Here is a 17,903-nt window from a genome sequence, read left to right as displayed (position 1 = left end):
TTCAAATGTTCACTGAAAATTAGTCATCCGTATTAGAAGCCTGTTACTGGTACTTGGTCTTAGAACTCAGTCGAAGTGGTAGGTCCTTTTATGCTGATTTTATTCATTTTTTGCAGATAGCAAAATCATATTTTCTCAGGTATCAAGGTACCGATGGGTCTGGAAATGAAGGGTAGATATCCTGGTAGGTGATGTGGAAAGGCTAGGTAACTTTGATAAAATATCTCAATTTCATTACCAAGACGAACAAAAGGTGTCTGTGTGGCACAATTTCCCATTGCTAAATCACAGAGACTCACAATGGTTTGCAAGCTTAAAAAGAGGACATATGTTTCATTGAACACAACTGGCAAATTTTCCCTAGGTCCATGAAATGTTAAAAGGTATTTGAATAGGAAAAGGATTTGATGGTCCAATAATTTTTTTTGACTTTGGGCATAGATTTTTATTATGTATTATTCTTACACATGTAAAAAAATTAATCCCCATTTTCTCATAGAAAAATATGAGATAATAATAATCTTCCTTACAATGTTGTGAAGGTTACATGAAGTAACTCATACCAGAATACTTACCTAGTACTTGGCACATGGTAATTGCACGAAGAGTGTAAGCTGTTATGAGTGTGGGGCTACTAAGCTCTAAACGCACTGTGTGAAGGTCAGGTGAAGGCAAAAGAAGGAGGTGAGGCAGCATAGCACTTCCCTGATCCCTCCTCCTGTTATCCAGCTCACACTGGGTAATTTTTAACTATTTCTGGCTCCCTATAAAAATGGAAATATGAAGTTAAGGCCTATGAGGACAAAGTCTATTAGCACCCGTAAAATTCTAAGGGTCTGGGAGACTACCACCTAATTCACCATTGAGTCAAACTTAATGCTAAAATAAATGGCATACAGTGGTGAAAAACTTCTGTGATTATAGACATTTCTGATGCCGAGGAAATAATTTTCACCTAAATGGAACTGGCACAATGGCAGTGAAAACAAATAATAATGGCAATTTTCAAATCGTTAATGAAACAAAAACCTTCAGCAATAAACTGATGAGATACATTTGAAGTACCATACGCTCTAAAAGCAGTCCTGATTCGCAGACATACTATACAACCTCTAATTTAATGTAATCTGAAAGACAAAGAGCAGATTTGGAAAGAGTGAAAGGGAGCAAACACAGAGGAAAGATGAATTAGTTTCTCTCTTACTGCACGGTAATCTCCCTGTGAATGGAGATCATAGCTCCCTGTGCACCCCGCCCTACCTCACTCCCACCACCTCTTCACCAACATCTGCCTCTGTGCCTGGTACAGAAGAGGCATCTAACGGCTGTCGAGAATGATATAGTGTAGTTATAATGGAGCCAGGCTGTGGAGCTCCAGTCTTGGCCCTGCTGAGATACACTGGCTGGGGCAATGGACCAGTTATTTAACCAATCTCTGTCTCCATTGTCTAAAAATGAAGCCAATATTATGTGTAATTTACAGGGTTGTTATGAATATTAAATCCATTAATGCATGGAAAGCCCAAAGAAAGTACCCTGGCATACAGTTAAGTGCTCGAAATTTAATAACTATTATTTCTTGCATAAGTGAACAAATATAGAAATTTAAGATACTGGTCTAACTGGTCTAACATATTTTTCTTAATGAAGAAATGATTTAGTACAAGGATTTGCATTGTAAACCTGTGGCAAAATTAAAAGATTTAAGGAGAATATTACTGATGTATTCAGATATTCAACCAGCTAAACCTTTTGGACTCCAAGATTAGCTTAGTAATTGTCTTAGTCAGCTTGGGCTGTTATAACAAAATACCACAGACTGGATAGTTTAAACAACAGACATTTATTTCTCACAGTTCTGGAGACTGGGCAGTCCAAAATCAAGGTGCCAGCCGATTCACCTCTTGCGGAGGGCCCTCTTCCTGATTTGCTGATAGCTGCCACTTGCTATGTGCTCACAAAACCTCTTCTTTGTGTTCTCATTGAGAGAGAGAGCTCTCGTGTTTCTTCCTCTTCTTATAAGGGCACTAATCCCATCATGAGGGTACCATCCCCATGACCTCATCTAAACTTCAACACCTCTCAGGGGCCCACCTCCACTAATCCCACACTGGAGGTTAGGGCTTAGGCATATAAATTTAGTCCATAACATTAGTAAATATTAATAATTTTTAAAATGTTACTCCTCATAACACCTTGAAATTTGTCACGCATTTTCGAATGTTTTATCATATTTTATTTTCTCAAAGGCCTTGTGAGGTAAGTAGAAGAGGGATTGGCCCTTATTTTAGATTATTGTTAGTAGGTAAGAGAATGTTTGTGGGAGCAGAGGAAGAAATGAATTATGTCTCAGTGCTCTTGGCATAATTGTATATGCCAGATTTTATATGAAAGCCCTTCGAGCTAAGTTTTAAGATTCAGATAGCAAAACTATGGGTTTTAGTGATTAATCTAATTCTATTGCTTAATGGACATGATCATTTCACAAGGGCAAATACTGTTCCTCCATGAAGACTCATTAAGCTATGTTATGTGTAAAGGTCAACTGTGTCAGTCTGGCTGAAACCGAAAAGTGTGGACACATAAAGTATGTGGATTAAAGTAATGAACATGCTAAAGATAATTGCCCAGGATTTCTAAATGAGTGTTTGCAGCTCAAGTGTATGCTTACTCTGATAGTTAACTGAAAATCCTTTTGTAACATAACACTTATATGTTTGTTTTCATCTATTTTTTTTTCTTTTACATTAGACATAAGGCCAACCCTTGTCATTTTCAAAACAGTTACTAATTCTGTCCTCCAGATGCAAGAAAAGCTTGGATTCCTAAAGCTCTGTCCTTTCATTTTTGTATATTTAAATTGATACCTGTAAAAGAACTTACAGCTTCTCTTCTTATGAAGAGTAATTTTCTATAACCAAAGATTTATATGAGGCACATATCTAAAATTATTCTTCTTGGACCAAACTACAAATTTTGGTGGAATAATATGGCCAAGAAAATTTTGTTATTCTGGCTGTAATCCTGAAACATCTAAAAATGCCTGTTTTTTAAAAATGTATTGTTATTTCAATTTTTAGGAAAAGCCTGATGGCTCCCCAGTATTTATTGCCTTCAGGTCCTCTACAAAGAAAAGTGTGCAGTACGACGATGTACCAGAATACAAAGACAGACTGAACCTCTCAGAAAATTACACTCTCTCTATCAGTAATGCAAAGATCAGTGATGAAAAGAGATTTGTGTGCATGCTCGTAACTGAGGACAACGTGTTTGAGGCACCTACAGTAGTCAAGGTGTTCAGTAAGTAGTCTGCAGTGTAATGCTAAGTGGGATTGATGGCTGGTACTAGAAAATGTTCTTTAGAAAGACGACTGAACTCTCTGTAGTGTCTCCACAGTAGGCATCTATGTAAGAGGACTTCTAGAGATCTTCATTCTGCTCATGCATGCTGTCAGTGAGGAAAACAAAAAACCTGAAATGCAAATAGGAGCTTTGCAATGAGGAACTAAAAGAATATTCTGTTGTTTTGTTGGGTAAAATTTCCTGTGATATGAAATAGTGCTAAATGAAAACTGGCATGTGATCCTTTACTTTCACTGACGTACAAATAAATGTTCTGTGATACATATTGATACATAGATATATAATACATGCACATATTCATGCATATCATGCTTACATATATATGAATTAGGCTAACCCATATAAAAGTTACCATTTGATATTGTAAAAACAATAAAATACTGGGCTTCCCTGGTGGCGCAGTGGTTGGGAATCTGCCTGCCAATGCAGGGGACACGGTTTCAAGCCCTGGTCTGGGAAGATCCCACATGCCGCGGAGCAACTAGGCCCGTGAGCCACAACTACTGAGCCTGCGCGTCTGGAGCCTGTGCTCCGCAACAAGAGAGGCCGCGATAGTGAAAGGCCCGCGCACCGCGATGAAGAGTGGCCCCCACTTGCCGCAACTAGAGAAAGCCCTCGCACAGAAACGAAGACCCAACACAGCCAAAAATAAATAAATAAATAAATAAAATTTAAAAAAAAACAATAAAATACAAACAAGAGACCTAAGCTTTCTATATATGTATATACATGTGTGTGTATATGTGTGTGTACACACACACATTTTGACCTTTAATGCTTAATGCTTGTTGATTTACTTCTTGAGACTGTTCAAGCGGTTTAGAAAATTGCCCTAAAATAAAGAAGTTCACCACACTCTAAATGTGTACATGGAATCCACCAAGAGGAAAAAGTAGAGGAGGGTTGGAACAAGAAAATGTTGTAGAAGAAACTTGTAATAATTACTGGAGGTTACTTTGCCTCATGATAACATATAGTTAATGTGCGTGTACAAATAGCTACGCAAATGAATGACTTGAGAAGTTCTAATTAAAACTTTTTATCTTTTAATATTCTAATAAAATATCCCACCTTCATTACATCCTAATATCTTAGAAATTACAGGGAGAAAAATAGGTCTCGAAAGTTTCAGAATGCTGAAATTAGAATTAGGGAAGAAGCTCTCACTTTTCAGTTTTTTCCTCTGCTTTCTGATAACTTGACAGCACCTAGAAATTATTAAAATAAACAGGGAAGAAAGAAACCCAGAGGGCCTTGCTACTACAGCAATTAACCGTGGAGTTTTCCTGTTTCTCTTGTGATGCCTATACAACTAAGTAGGACTGTCCTTAAGCATTTACATGGACTTCAGTGCTCCTATGGACTCATGACAAGGATTCAGTGCTTATACTATCAAGGAGACCTTTGTTCTCCCGAAGAACCTTGTAAAAGCATAGTACACGTTTCAGTTGATTACCTTTCAGCTTAGAAGGTACTTTCCAGAAACCATCCACTCAACTCAATCATTTTATGGATCAAACCAAGTACCAAGCGTTTCCCAGTTATGCCCCCTTCCATGAAACACCCCGGATAATCTCCATCCTGTATTTGCCAAAGTCCCATGTATTTTTTTCTTTCTTGTCTTTTATTTCACTTTGATGTTATTAGGAAGATGGATGGTGTGCTGCTAAAAACACTTTTTCTAAAGTGAGCAACCAAAATCTTTTAATTAGGCCATGAGGTCGTAAATATAAGTACACAAGAATGTACTGCAGTAGGTACAGAGATTAAGTCACAGCATTCTAAAGTTATGTGTATTGATTTGTCATTGTCATGTTTCTTTGTTATTATGTTAAAATTACCAAATATCAAGACAGTCTACAAGGAAGTTGAGAAAATGCAGGTTGTTCCATTTCGAAGAAACATTTGTGACAATTTTCAGAGTATAATTTTTTAAATGCCAAAAAAGTTCATTTGGCCTAATTTGATAAAATTTGTAAGCTGTTTCGGAATACAGAGGATTTCTATGGTTATAAAAACACACTCACACCCTGCATACCATCAGCTCCCCCTACCGCCTTCTCTTTTGAATGTTGTTGAAAACAAAGTGATTCTCAGAAACAGAATTTGCATTCCAGGCTCTGGGCCAGAGAGAATTTAAATAGACAAGTTACACACTTTTGAAAATGGGGTTTTATACTAGAAACTGTAGGACCCTCCAAGTCCAATTAAATAAACAGCACAGCTCATGATGAAGAAAGAGTTTGCAAGAGCATATAAGGGCTTTGCTTCTTTAAAAATAATGAATTGACTTTGGATCGTTATTTGTGAAGCAAATGGCAGCTGTGACATGGAGGCTTTCATTCTACACATGTATATATTGCAGTCACTTAAGAGTTACTAGGATCATCAATCAGTCCTCTGTTTCCTTCTGTCGAGCCACCTAGCACCTAGCAACATGCACTGTGTACCACAGAATGAGTGTGGTTAACGTGAGCTAATCCCAGATCAGTTTGCTGCAGTGTCCTCCTGACGAGCACAAACTGTTTTTATTCAAACTAGAGGTCATGACTGATGACTTTATTACTTCTGATGTAGGTTTGTTTATTCAGTTTTAAGCTATATCTCAGATGCAAGAAATCATGCCCATAAAGCAGACCAGATCCAAGTAAGTCCCATGCTTTGTCACCACTAATGAGGCATTTTTGTTTGTTTGGTTGGTTAGTCGTTGAATGGCATCAAAGTCAAACAGTTTGCATTTAACGCACATTTGAAGTTAATAAAACCATCCCTTAGCAAGAGTAGATCTTAGAGGTTGAATGCTTGCCCAGAGAGCCAAATGGCTGTCAGTGATATAATGGAAAAATCACTGAACTGGTCATCAGGAGATCTGGCTTTGTTAGATCTGCTGCTAATTTCTGACCTTGGGCAAGTGACTTCACCAGTCAGGGCAGGGGCTTCAATTCCCTCCTCATCAGTAAATGAGTACTTTGGATTAGGCAGTGGTTTTCCCACTCTGTTCCTAGGATCCTCTTGACGTGCTAATGAATAGGGCTGAGGAGGGTGAGGAGCTAGCTGCTTCTACTTGATTAGCTATAATTCGCCCACTCAATATTTCGAAGTTTTTTCATGATATTTTGTTCAGGGGGAAAAAAGGGAGAAGGGCTTGAGTACTAAAAAGCATTTGAAAACCACAATCCAGCCTAATCTTCTGCACTGGTGTGTGTGGTATTAAAAGGAAGACTGTTCCCGTGACTTCCACCCAGACCAACCAGCTCTCCTAGTGATGGTTGACATCACAGTGTTATTTGAGCTTTCATTGGGACACTGTTCTCAATATTTTATCAAAACTGAGCATCCCTCCTCCCACCCTCCCTGTGAAAGTTATTCAACTTTCAACTGCAAGTCATTTTTATTTTTTCAGAATGAAGGAAGCAGAAAATACCTTTTTAACAAATGAGATCTACACTGTATATTTCATTTTGATTCTTTAAATATAAAAAATACCTTTTCCCATCTCATAAGGAAAATAAACGATTTCATGCTCACAGTGATCTACTTAAAGTATATCAAGAGTTGATTGCTGACAAAGTACTGAGAGAAGCACCCTTGACTCAATGTAACCAGTGCACCTGCCTTTTCTTGCTCTCCTCCCATATCAAACTGAGCCATCCTCTGTGTGAGGATTTTGAGAATAACACTCATGCATTTGGGTGATATAGAGCAGTTTTGCATTCATCACTCCATCCTGACCTGGCTGTGAAACTCTTGACAAAATTATTTTACTAATGCAAATAAATTTGTGGTATGACTTTTCCTTTCAATTCTATACTTAGTTATGAATCCTTGAATCATATTAAGACATAATTCACATAAAGTTTTTTTAAAACACTTTGGAATCAATATGCAATTTTGCTAAAATAGTACACATCCTCTTTTATGGTCTTCTAATACTCATCGATTGTTACAAGCTAATATAAGAGAAAGTTACATACAAAATATGTATTTGATATAGAGGGTTTGAAACAAAAGTTTGAGAAAATAACTCAGAGAAATGCAATAGGTATTACCATTACTTTCTCAATACCCACTGTGACTCTCTCTTCTAAATGGAAAAGTGAATAATAGTACAAAGAGGACTAAATTTTAAGCATACTTTCATCAGGTTTTCCTGGGTTTGCTGCAGTTTTATTTTATTGAAATAAGAATAAATTTTAGAAAGTGTTTATGGAAACAAAGCACACATGGCCATGTGGAAAAGACCAACAATTGTAACACATCGGTATTTATGGTTATATGGGGTTTATAAGTCAAAGTAGAGGAATATATTTGACATTAGAGGAAGTATTTTCCAACTGAATTGGTATCTGATTTTGGTGAACTAGAAATTAGTACAACTTAACAAAACTGCCCATCCTCATTTTCTATTAAGAGCCTAATTTTTTGGAGGATTTTTCAAATCTCTCTATATATTCCAGGCATAGATAGTACTGAGGAAACAAAAAACTATTTGTTCTTTTTTTCTTGTTAATCTTGACACTTGATCAACCACAAAAATTAATTTAATATCTTACCTCTCTTGAGCTTTCGGAGAGGTGTCACTGAATAACTGATTTTAGTTCCCAGAGAACTTACACTTACTCAAGCTCCAAGATTTTTGTTCTGTTTAAATATTTTGGATGCAGCCCTCTCTCAAAGGTATTAGACGTTTGCCATAAAACATTGAATTCTGAACATAATTTAAGGTTTTATCAATAACTCAGAGTTGTAATTATGAACATTAATGATATTACATTAAAATAGTGGTAAAACCAAGACTTACTGATTTGTATTGGAGAAGGCTTTAATCCCCTACCACATGTTTCCCAGGAATTGCTATTTATGTTGTTTTGATTTTTATAATTTATTTTTTCTAATTGAAAAAAATTTTTTAAATTGAAGTATACTTGATTTACAATATTATATTAGTTTCAGGTGTACAACAGTGATTCAATATTTTTATAGATTATACTCCATTTAAAGTTATTACAAAATAATGGCTATATTTCCCTGTGTTTCACAATATATCCCTGTTACTTATTAATTTTTGTACATGGTGATTTTTACCTCTTAACCCCCTGCACATATCTTGTCCCTACCCCTTTTCCTTTCCCCACTGGTAACCACTAGTTTGTTCTATATATCAGTGAATGTATTTCTGTTTTGTTATATTCATTCATTTGTTTTATTTTTTATATTCCACATGTTAGTGATAACATACAGTATTTGTCTTTTTCTGTCAGACTTCTTTCACTAAGCATAAATACCCTCCAGGTCCATTCATGTTGTTGCAAATGGCAAAATTTCAGTCTTTTATATGGCTGACTAGTATTCCATTAGGTGTGTGTGTGTGTGTGTGTGTGTGTGTGCATGTGTGTATACACACATGTAACATCTTTATGTGTGATGGACACTTAGGTTTATTCCGTATCTTGTGTATTGTAAATAATGCTGCTAAAAACATAGGGGTACGTGAATCTTTATGAATTAGAGTTTTTCTTTTCTTTGAATATATGCCAGGAGTGAAATTGCTGGATCAGTTTTTTATATTTTGTCAGTTTTTTATATTTTTGGTCACATTCCTAACAATCAGGTAGCCAGGTGTCACTTCTTCTTTGTGTTAATGTAATTGTCTGTTATGCTTTTCTATTTTTCTATGTTTCTTTTTTCCATTTTTTTTAATCTTTCTTATATTTTCTTTCCAATCTGTGCATTTAGAATATAGATAATCACTCTTCAGAAAATTGTATCAAGAGAATTATACTTCTAGAATTAATAGTAAATAGGCCTCTTATAATTAAAGTGTAAGCTCAACAGATAGGCAGATTCACTATTATTATTAATTATTCTAATTTCTAATATAAAACAATTGCAAAGGGAAAATTAACTCAGGATATTAACCTGAAGAAGCTTACGTTATTTTTGCATACAATCTTGGTGATACCCATCTTGCTGTTCCAAAGACTTTTTGTCTTCATCCTTGTTTTCTATAATGGTCTGGGTAGGTAACATGTCTGATAACTGAATTCCAAATTGAGTAATAATTATACAAAAGCAATTTAGTTTAGTTTGGTAATCAAAATTAAAAGTGTAGAGATGGTAGACAATAAGACTATGGATGAGAGAATAGCTGGTTGTTTTTATTTGTCTATTTATTTGAAAATAGAATAGTTCTCCATGAGACTCACAAAAATCAATGACAATGAGGAAATATCCATTTTCTATAGACTAATTGTTAGAGCTAATTAAAAAGTTTAAAAATCCATCAATGATAGATAACTAATAGCTAAGAATAAAATAAGTTTAAATAATATCTTCTTGCTGCAATTTGTAATCAATTTTTCCCGAAGCCTCTATTAGAATTTATGCTTACCGAACTTCCTATATTTAAAACGCTTCTGTCCATTATCTCATGTTCCAAATTTGAAAGATTTTCTCACATTTATAGTTTCATAATATAACTTCATTTAAAAGATAAGGTGTGAGATACACAGGAAACTTGGGCTTCTACATCCCTTAGCCACTTTGCATTTCCCATGATTTTAGAGCAGTGATTCTTAAACTCCACTGTGCCCAAGAATCCCCAATGGAACTTGTTTAAAAAGTAGGTTTATAGGATTTTCCCCAGATATGCTGATTTAGTTGGCCAGGTAGAGCTCAGAAATCTGCATTTTAAATAAGCACCCCTGTGATTCAGATTCATATGGACTCAGGTTTTCCTCTAAGGAGATGGAAATTATTAAGTAGAAAGTGCACATGGTAATCAATTGCAGATAACATATCCTCTTTAGTATATTAACCTCTGTTTACAATCTAAACCGTACTCACTGTTTATAAATCATCCAGAAAACATTAGCAATATTTTATTCACAGGAATAATAAGCACTTAAAATAATATTTAATGTAATAAAGCAAATATTTGGAAGGGGTAAACTAACCAGATTTCTTAATTACAGATTATATGGGAAATCTATTTTTTATTTTGTTGCTTATTTTTCTACTTTGAGTAAATGAATTATTTTTCTATAAACCGAATCACAAATGTTCATTTCCTTCTCCCACATGCACTTAAAATCTTTCTCTACTTAACTTTAGAGCAACCATCTAAACCCGAAATTGTAAGCAAAGCCCCGTTTCTTGAAACAGAGCAGCTTAAAAAGGTAAGAACTTGTTTTTGATTGATTGCCTTTCCTAAGCCTAGCATTGAATGCCTTCTCCTGGCCTCAGATGCCAGGACAAATAAGATAGACTCTGCTCTGTGGAGCTGACAGTGTTCCAGGTGCCAGTCAGAAAGTCTGCACAAGGTAGAGAGGAGACACAGAGGAAGGCGTGGTCATTTCTGAAGGGAGGAGAGGGAGATGAGAGTAAAAAAAGGCATAAGTCTTTCTTGTTTGAACGAAATGGATGTTTAATGAAGTAATGACACATGAGTAGATTTTCTCCAGACCAAAGGTAAAAAGGGCTTTCCAACAATATGAAATAATACCATGTTAAAGAAAATGGCATGTTTGGGAAACACATTATTTGCGTTGCTGGAATTTTGGGTGCTCAGCCAGTGGGCAAGAGAGTGCAGTAAGAGATAAATCTCGAGAGTTAAAGAGAAGCTGGATTATGACAAGCCTTCTGTCATGTATAGTGTTTGGTCTCTATCTTATTGACAAATTAAACTATTGAAAAGTTGAAGTTAAGGGATAAGATCAGATTTAAACAATCACAGTAGCAGAGCTTTGAAGGAAGTCTGTATTGAAGGAGGGACAAAACTGGAGTTCCATATATGAGCACATCACTTGATTCATAATCTCATTTTCACTAACTAAAATAGCCAAATTTTCCTTGGCTGGGGGAAAAAGCAAGTTCAGAATTCTTTGAATCAGACTGAATTTGACTGCATAGTACAACACTAAATATTAAGAACACATGTGAAGTAAAGTGGTGGGGATTATAGATCGTGGTAAGTATATGTCATCTGAAATAAACGTAGCATGAAGCTGGAGAGGCAGCCTTATTTTAACACCATTAATGATTCTTGAATACACAGATCTATGAACCATGGTAATAGCCAATGTTAATATAGTTATGTTATTTAGTTAATGTTAAAACTGAATACTGTCGAAATGAATCGGGTAATGCTTTTAAATGAATGTGATTTTATTAATGGTGGCAGCATCTATTGCACATTTTTAAATGGGCAAGACCATAATTTTAAGCACAAAACATTGTTTTTATACAAGAGTGCGTTCATTCAGTCCTTAGTCAAGGCTTGGAAAATGAATGGGTCAGGAAATCGGAGTAACTCTGCATCCCTTGAGGAGTCTGGGGCTTTCAAATGGACAACCACTGATGCAACCAAGGTTGTGATATTTCCTCTTTATTTTGCAGTTGGGTGAGTGCATTTCAAAAGACAGTTATCCGGATGGCAACATCACGTGGTACAGGAATGGAAAAGTTCTGCAACCCCTTGAAGGAGGTGGGTAAGAAGTGGGCAATAAATTCAGATGACATGTTTTGCCTTTCTCTTGTCTAAGCATTCCTTAGACTATCCTGAGTCTAAATGCATTGCCCTCTTTTGATCTATGACTCTATACTTTGTTACTTTAAGTATCCATTAAATCAGAAGGGATTTTTAAAACATCATTTTAGACCTTGTGCAGAAGAATCAAGAGCAGAGAAAATTATTTCTCTATATGGCATGTTCTAAAAGTTAATTAAAGTGAGTGGGAGATAGAATTCCAGGATTCTATTTCTGTCCATGTCTCTGATTCATGTTTTTGAAAAGACATCTACCTCACTACATGTCAGTTTTCCCTCCTGTTAAATACAGTAAGAAGGACAAAACCACTTCTCAAAGTTGCTGTGACAGTTAATTAAGGACTGTGATTTTCTGATGAAAGATCCTACCATTAGTGTTCTTTATTTTCTTCAGCGGTGGTCATAATTTTTAAAAAGCAAATGGACCCAGTGACTCAGCTCTATATCATGACTTCATCCCTGGAGTACAAGACAACCAAGGCTGACATTCAAATGCCATTCACCTGCTCTGTGACATATTATGGACCATCCGGCCAGAAAACAGTTTACTCTGAACAAGCAGTCTTTGATATTTACTGTAAGTAACTCAATAAATAATTATGCAATTTTTATGTATTAGAAAAAAAATTCCAATGCTATTTTAAGTCCCAATCCAAAAGCTCTTTGGAATTTACTTCCAAACCCCCATCCCCATTCCATGGTACCCAAATAATCTCTTCCTCTTTGCAAGACCTATAGAATAAATGCTTACCCATCTATGATATCTTTCACTCTCTACTTTGTTATTTATAATCATCTCTTCTGTATTCCGCTAGACACTAAGTTCCTTAAACACAAGATCTCTGACTTAGTCTGATTTCTTCTGGTAGTCCTCAGCCCTGACGCACAGCCCTGGATTTTGTAGGAGTTCAGAATGCCATCTGATGGTTTTCTGAATGAATGACAGATGAATAGAAGGTTATGACTGATTGGTTTTCTAGATATGGAATTTCCATTTTAATAAAGAAATTTATTTTAATAATGAGATCAATTGCATAAAAGTTAAATAGGATTTTGAATTCCAACATGTTTTGGTTAACTTAATAGATTTGAATATTAGACTACAAAGGAACTTTCTTGATCATCTGATCTAAGTCCATTATTTTAACTAGCAGTAAAGTGAGACCTAGAGACTTGCCCTAACTTAGCTGTGGCAAGTGGATTAGAATCCTTTTCTCCAATGCTGTGCTCTTTCCTGTAAGACAGGAGCCAAGATAATATGATTAAGAGCAAAGATGCTGGCAGTCCAGTCCCAGTGCTGTTATTTTGTATTTCTAGAAAAGAAGCTTAACTACTCTAGGTCTCAGTTTTCCTATTTTGAAATAGGAAAAATATTAATGTAATACTTAACTCAAGGTGTTATTATGGAGGTTAAGTAAAATCAAAAATCTAAAATAGCACAATATATATAGCACATTAAATGCTCATTATTAAGTACTATCATCATTATTACTATATAATCATTATTACTTCATAAGCATAGACTAGAGATATATTTTGGGGAAAGATGCCAGAAAACTTTATTATTACTTTTTAGTGAATCAGAAGTTCTCATAATACTGCCTTATGTTGTAGAATAACCCAGTACTTCTACGTCTATTTGAGAGAAAGGGTAGAAATGCCCACTGAACCTTCGAAGAGTTTTATCTCAGCTACATTTTTATTTTGGCTCCATGAAGTACAGAACCTTATAGAAGAACAAAACTGAAGTTCCACATGCCCTAACCATAATGGGTTGTTTTGCCTTAAACTTTGTAAATAAATTTCAACTTGATTTAAAAGCAAGAATTGAGAGGATTTCATCATGTACAGCTTATCTAAAATCAAACTATTATTTCTGTATATGGAAGCAGAACTCTGTTCAAAGATATTCAGTTGGAAATAAACTATCTTGGTGTAAGTACAGGAGTACAAGATAGGAAAGAACATCAAGATGAGTGAAAAGGATTGGGAAATTGGCTTAAGAAAGAACAGAAATGTATGTGAGTGTCAGGCATGGGCAGATAGGTGGGCAGAAAAGTCCTTGGATGAGGAAGAAGGAAATGATTTTACTGTGGTTGGCTGTGTGGAAAGCATTGGGCACAGCTTTTGAGAAGGCACAATGTATGCAGTGCTGGGCTTCATGGCAAAGACCCGAAAGTGTTTAATATATAGTCCTGACATTCAAGGGGTTTACTATTCCAATAGGTAAGTAAGACATGTACATCAGAAGGAAATTGTCAATGCAAAGTTGCAAGTGGTAAGTGCCACAGGGACTTAGTGGACAGTCCTGAAAGCTCAGGTTCCCAAGGACAGTGATTCCCAAACTTCAGGATATGCATCAGAATCACCTGGAGGACTTGTTAGTAAACCAGTTACAGGACCTGGCTCTATAGCTTCTGATCCAGTAGTTGCGGGGAGGGGCCCAATACTTTGCATTTCTAACAAGTTCCTTGGTGATGCTAATGCTAATCATCTGAGGACCACATCTGGAGAGCCACTGCTCTAGGATGACTTTAGAGAAGGAGGAGCTAAATGGAAAGTACAGAAGAGTACATTCAAGAAAAAGAAATTTGATCAATTCACCTTGAGGAAGCCTGAGAAAGACGCACTGGTCCACTCCTTTACCCTATCCAGTCAGTAATGAAGTTTTACAGAATCTAGCTCTTTCATCTTTGTATGTGTCTGATTCTGCCTTCTGACACTGCCTAAGATTATGCCACCATTCCTCATTGCTGGTATTTTTGTAACAACTTCCAAAATAGTATTCCTGTCTGTTCACGCCAAACTGCCCTGCAAGCTGCTGCCAGAAATATCTTTCTAAAACACAAATGTGAACATGTCACTACTGTGATGAAAACTCTTCAGCGACTCCCCAGATCTCTCAGGTTAATCTTTAAACTCCCAATTTCAAAATGCCTTGAGTCCCCTGTAGCCATGGTCCTGACCTGTCTCAACCTTCATCATTTAACTACTTTCTGTAGTCTGTTCTATTTTCCAGATTCCTCCTGTAGAATACTATGTACATTCCTATCCATATGCTGTCACTATCTTACCTTTATTATCCAGCAAACACCTCCTTATTCTTCAAAACCCAGCTCCAGGGTCAATTCCTACAGGAAGCTTCCCAGTCTGGTGGATCTGTAAGCTACTAGTGATTACTATGCTTATGCATCTTAGGCAGTTTTTGTGCTGTCACAGTCTTAATTGATAAGTTTGGTGTCATCATAAATAAACTGAAAGTTCACTGAGGACAGGGAATTGCTGTTTTTGACTTTGTAACTCTTGCACTTAGTGCCTGCACAAAACAAATATTAGCCAAATGAGTGAATAAATGAGTGGACAGAGGATAAATGGCGAGAAGGGAGAAAGAAATTTGAGTAGACTCTTTTGATTATTATGTAGGGGTATTTATGGAGTAGTGAGATATGAGTCTTACCTGAACTAAGTTCAGGGCAATTGTGGATACCAGGTTAAGAAATTTTTATTTCAATTTTTACATATTGGGAATGTGTGAAGAATTTTAAATATCATTGTAATATTCAAAGCACTACTTCAAAAACTTATTTAGAGAATATATATATATATATATATATAAAGATGTAGAAAAGAGAAAGGCTCACGGTGAAGGACCAAATGAAGTTTGAAGGCAGTGTTTCAGGTGTAGATTAATTACAGCCTGTGCTAGAGAAGTGTTGGTGGGAATAGAAGGGGAGAATCAGATGCAAAATATAAGGATTAATCATTAAGACTGGGTGATTGAGTGGATAAGAGAGGGCAAAGGAGAAAGCCAGAGTAACTGGCAGACTGATGATTTACTAATAGAGTCAAACTGAAAGTCAAAAGGAGAGCAAGAGATCATTAATTTTGTTGGACGCACATTAGTGGGCAACCAGAAGGCTACTGTTAAAACTCAAATGTGTTACGTTAACCCTCTGATCTCAGTGTAGTTCTTCAACTCCCTAGTACAGAGCAGAGCCTATTGAAAAGGGGACACAGAGAAGGGGGGTTTTAAAATAAAGCATGAAGTCAGATCGATTATGATTCCTAGCTGTTCTGGCATCAGCTTTGGTCAGAGATGTGCTGTAGTGACGTGCTACAGACCAAGCTAGGCAGAGAAGGGCCATGCAAACGAGTGAGGGAGGCCTAGAAATGGAAGGCCAGTGCGGGACAAACTTTATTTACTTTCTGACTTAACTGAGAACTGCTGGTCAGGGAACTACCTCAGGCAAATTCAGAAAAATGAACAAGTATATTAAACCAATCTTTGTTTAGCCTCAGAACATTCTGGGCAAATATTCAGAGATGCCCAAGCATGGGAAAAAGTCAGAGAAGCAATCTATAACAATCCTTCAGGTTGTTTTCCCTGCACTTTAATCTTAGAAAGGTAAGTAAATGACTGCAAGAGGTAGAAAAAAGCCTCAAAATCTACCACTTATTCGTCTCACTTTATTAGCTAATAGCAAAATAAGTCTTCATAGATAATTTTTAGTGCTGCCGGTTTGGAAATATAGACACATGCCTCAGTAGTTATTAAGCCTTGTGGAAGAGGTTCTCTAAAATAAACCTTTGCATTATATGATTTCAAAATTCATTGTTCATTGTATCATCAGCTACATAACAAGTGGATACATTAGAAAGTGGGTCATTTATAACTGCCAACACCACCTCCTTTTCTTTCCTGTTAGCTGGGTATGGTCCACTGTGTATTCAGCTTTTAATTTCTTTAGCATTCTACTGTTGAGCAGTAGCCTCAACTAAAGAATACCCTTTAGCCCTATTTTCACGATAAAAATGACCGAAATGGAATGAAAGTTGCATCTTGGCTCCAATGAACAGAAAAAAATTACAATACATTCACAGTTCTGTTGATTGTGTTAAGGGTCTCCCTCAGTTCATGGATTTATCTTTTTGAAAGCAGATCTACTCTCCAGCATGCCAAAAATCTTGCTGGTATTGTTTGGCTCATGTACCTTTTTATTTAATATAAGGTATTATTGTGTAATAAGACTGGGGGGGGTGGCTAATAGTTGTAGTTCCTTTGCTAGCTGCTCCAGTCTTTCCAAACTGTAAGATACATATAATATAGTTAAATGTCCTTATGAGATTATACAGTGAGATTGTTCCTACTGGTCTTTTACACATAAAATAATTATGGTCTTCCTACCTCAGGTAAAGACATTTTGCTAAGAAGAAATTGATTTTTATGTAACAGGGTCTCTTTGTAGTTTGCTCTAACCAAGATTAGTACTTGTTATAGCAAGTAGCTATTAACTTCAATCCTTCTATAAAAAGATACATTTAAGCAATTACCATTACTAGCTTCTTGAGAAAATTGTGTATAATTTAGTCATTTTCATTGTATGTACTGAGTAATTTGGTACTTGATGAAATGGTTAACTTGTGTCTGTGACTCTTGCAGATCCTACAGAGCAGGTGACAATACAAGTGCTGCCATCAAAAAATGCCATCAAAGAAGGGGACAACATCACTCTTAAATGCTTGGGAAATGGTAACCCTCCTCCTGAGGAGTTTTTGTTTTACTTACCAGTAAGTGCTTCAGGATTATTACTTGAGCGAGACCACTATCATTCTGTCCTGTTGTTTGGCAGCTGGCTGAAATTAAGAATTGTATATTCTTGGGAAGCTTAAGTGAGGAAAGGATGTTATTCTTGGAGTCAAGGGACACCTGTGGAATGTCCTTTAAAAGTTTTTTTGGCATCTGCCAGTGCTCTTGCCTTTTTTTAATTCAGTGTTAAGGGAAATCAGGGACAAAGAGTAAAAAATCTGATCATAGGAAACCGTAATGGTAGAAACTCAAGGTCTCATTATCCAAATAAACTATAAGAATCTGCTCTTCAGAAGCAAACAAATATGAAATGAAGGGTGATGACAGCAAATGGTCTGATGTGGATTCTAAATCTATACACAGTGCCTTCCTGAACACGTCCCTGAATTTCTGATATAGGGACACT

General features: G+C 36.2%; 1 protein-coding gene across 3 annotated transcripts in view; it reads left to right on the top strand.

Annotated features, from left to right (window-relative positions):
* The window catches only part of ALCAM (activated leukocyte cell adhesion molecule), a 198,340-nt gene that overhangs the window by 143,804 nt on the left and 36,633 nt on the right, over positions 1 to 17,903 (top strand). For all 3 annotated transcript variants that reach the window (XM_007187157.2, XM_007187156.3, XM_007187158.2), the window contains exons 3-7: positions 3,081 to 3,300; positions 10,477 to 10,541; positions 11,761 to 11,848; positions 12,305 to 12,487; positions 17,351 to 17,478. In XM_007187157.2, the coding sequence (XP_007187219.1) occupies positions 3,081 to 3,300; positions 10,477 to 10,541; positions 11,761 to 11,848; positions 12,305 to 12,487; positions 17,351 to 17,478 (684 nt within the window). The remainder of the gene's footprint in view (positions 1 to 3,080; positions 3,301 to 10,476; positions 10,542 to 11,760; positions 11,849 to 12,304; positions 12,488 to 17,350; positions 17,479 to 17,903) is intronic.

The sequence above is a fragment of the Balaenoptera acutorostrata genome, chromosome 4, assembly GCF_949987535.1.
Source record: "Balaenoptera acutorostrata chromosome 4, mBalAcu1.1, whole genome shotgun sequence".
NCBI lineage: Eukaryota > Metazoa > Chordata > Mammalia > Artiodactyla > Balaenopteridae > Balaenoptera > Balaenoptera acutorostrata.
This window is presented reverse-complemented; position numbering and strand designations above follow the sequence as displayed.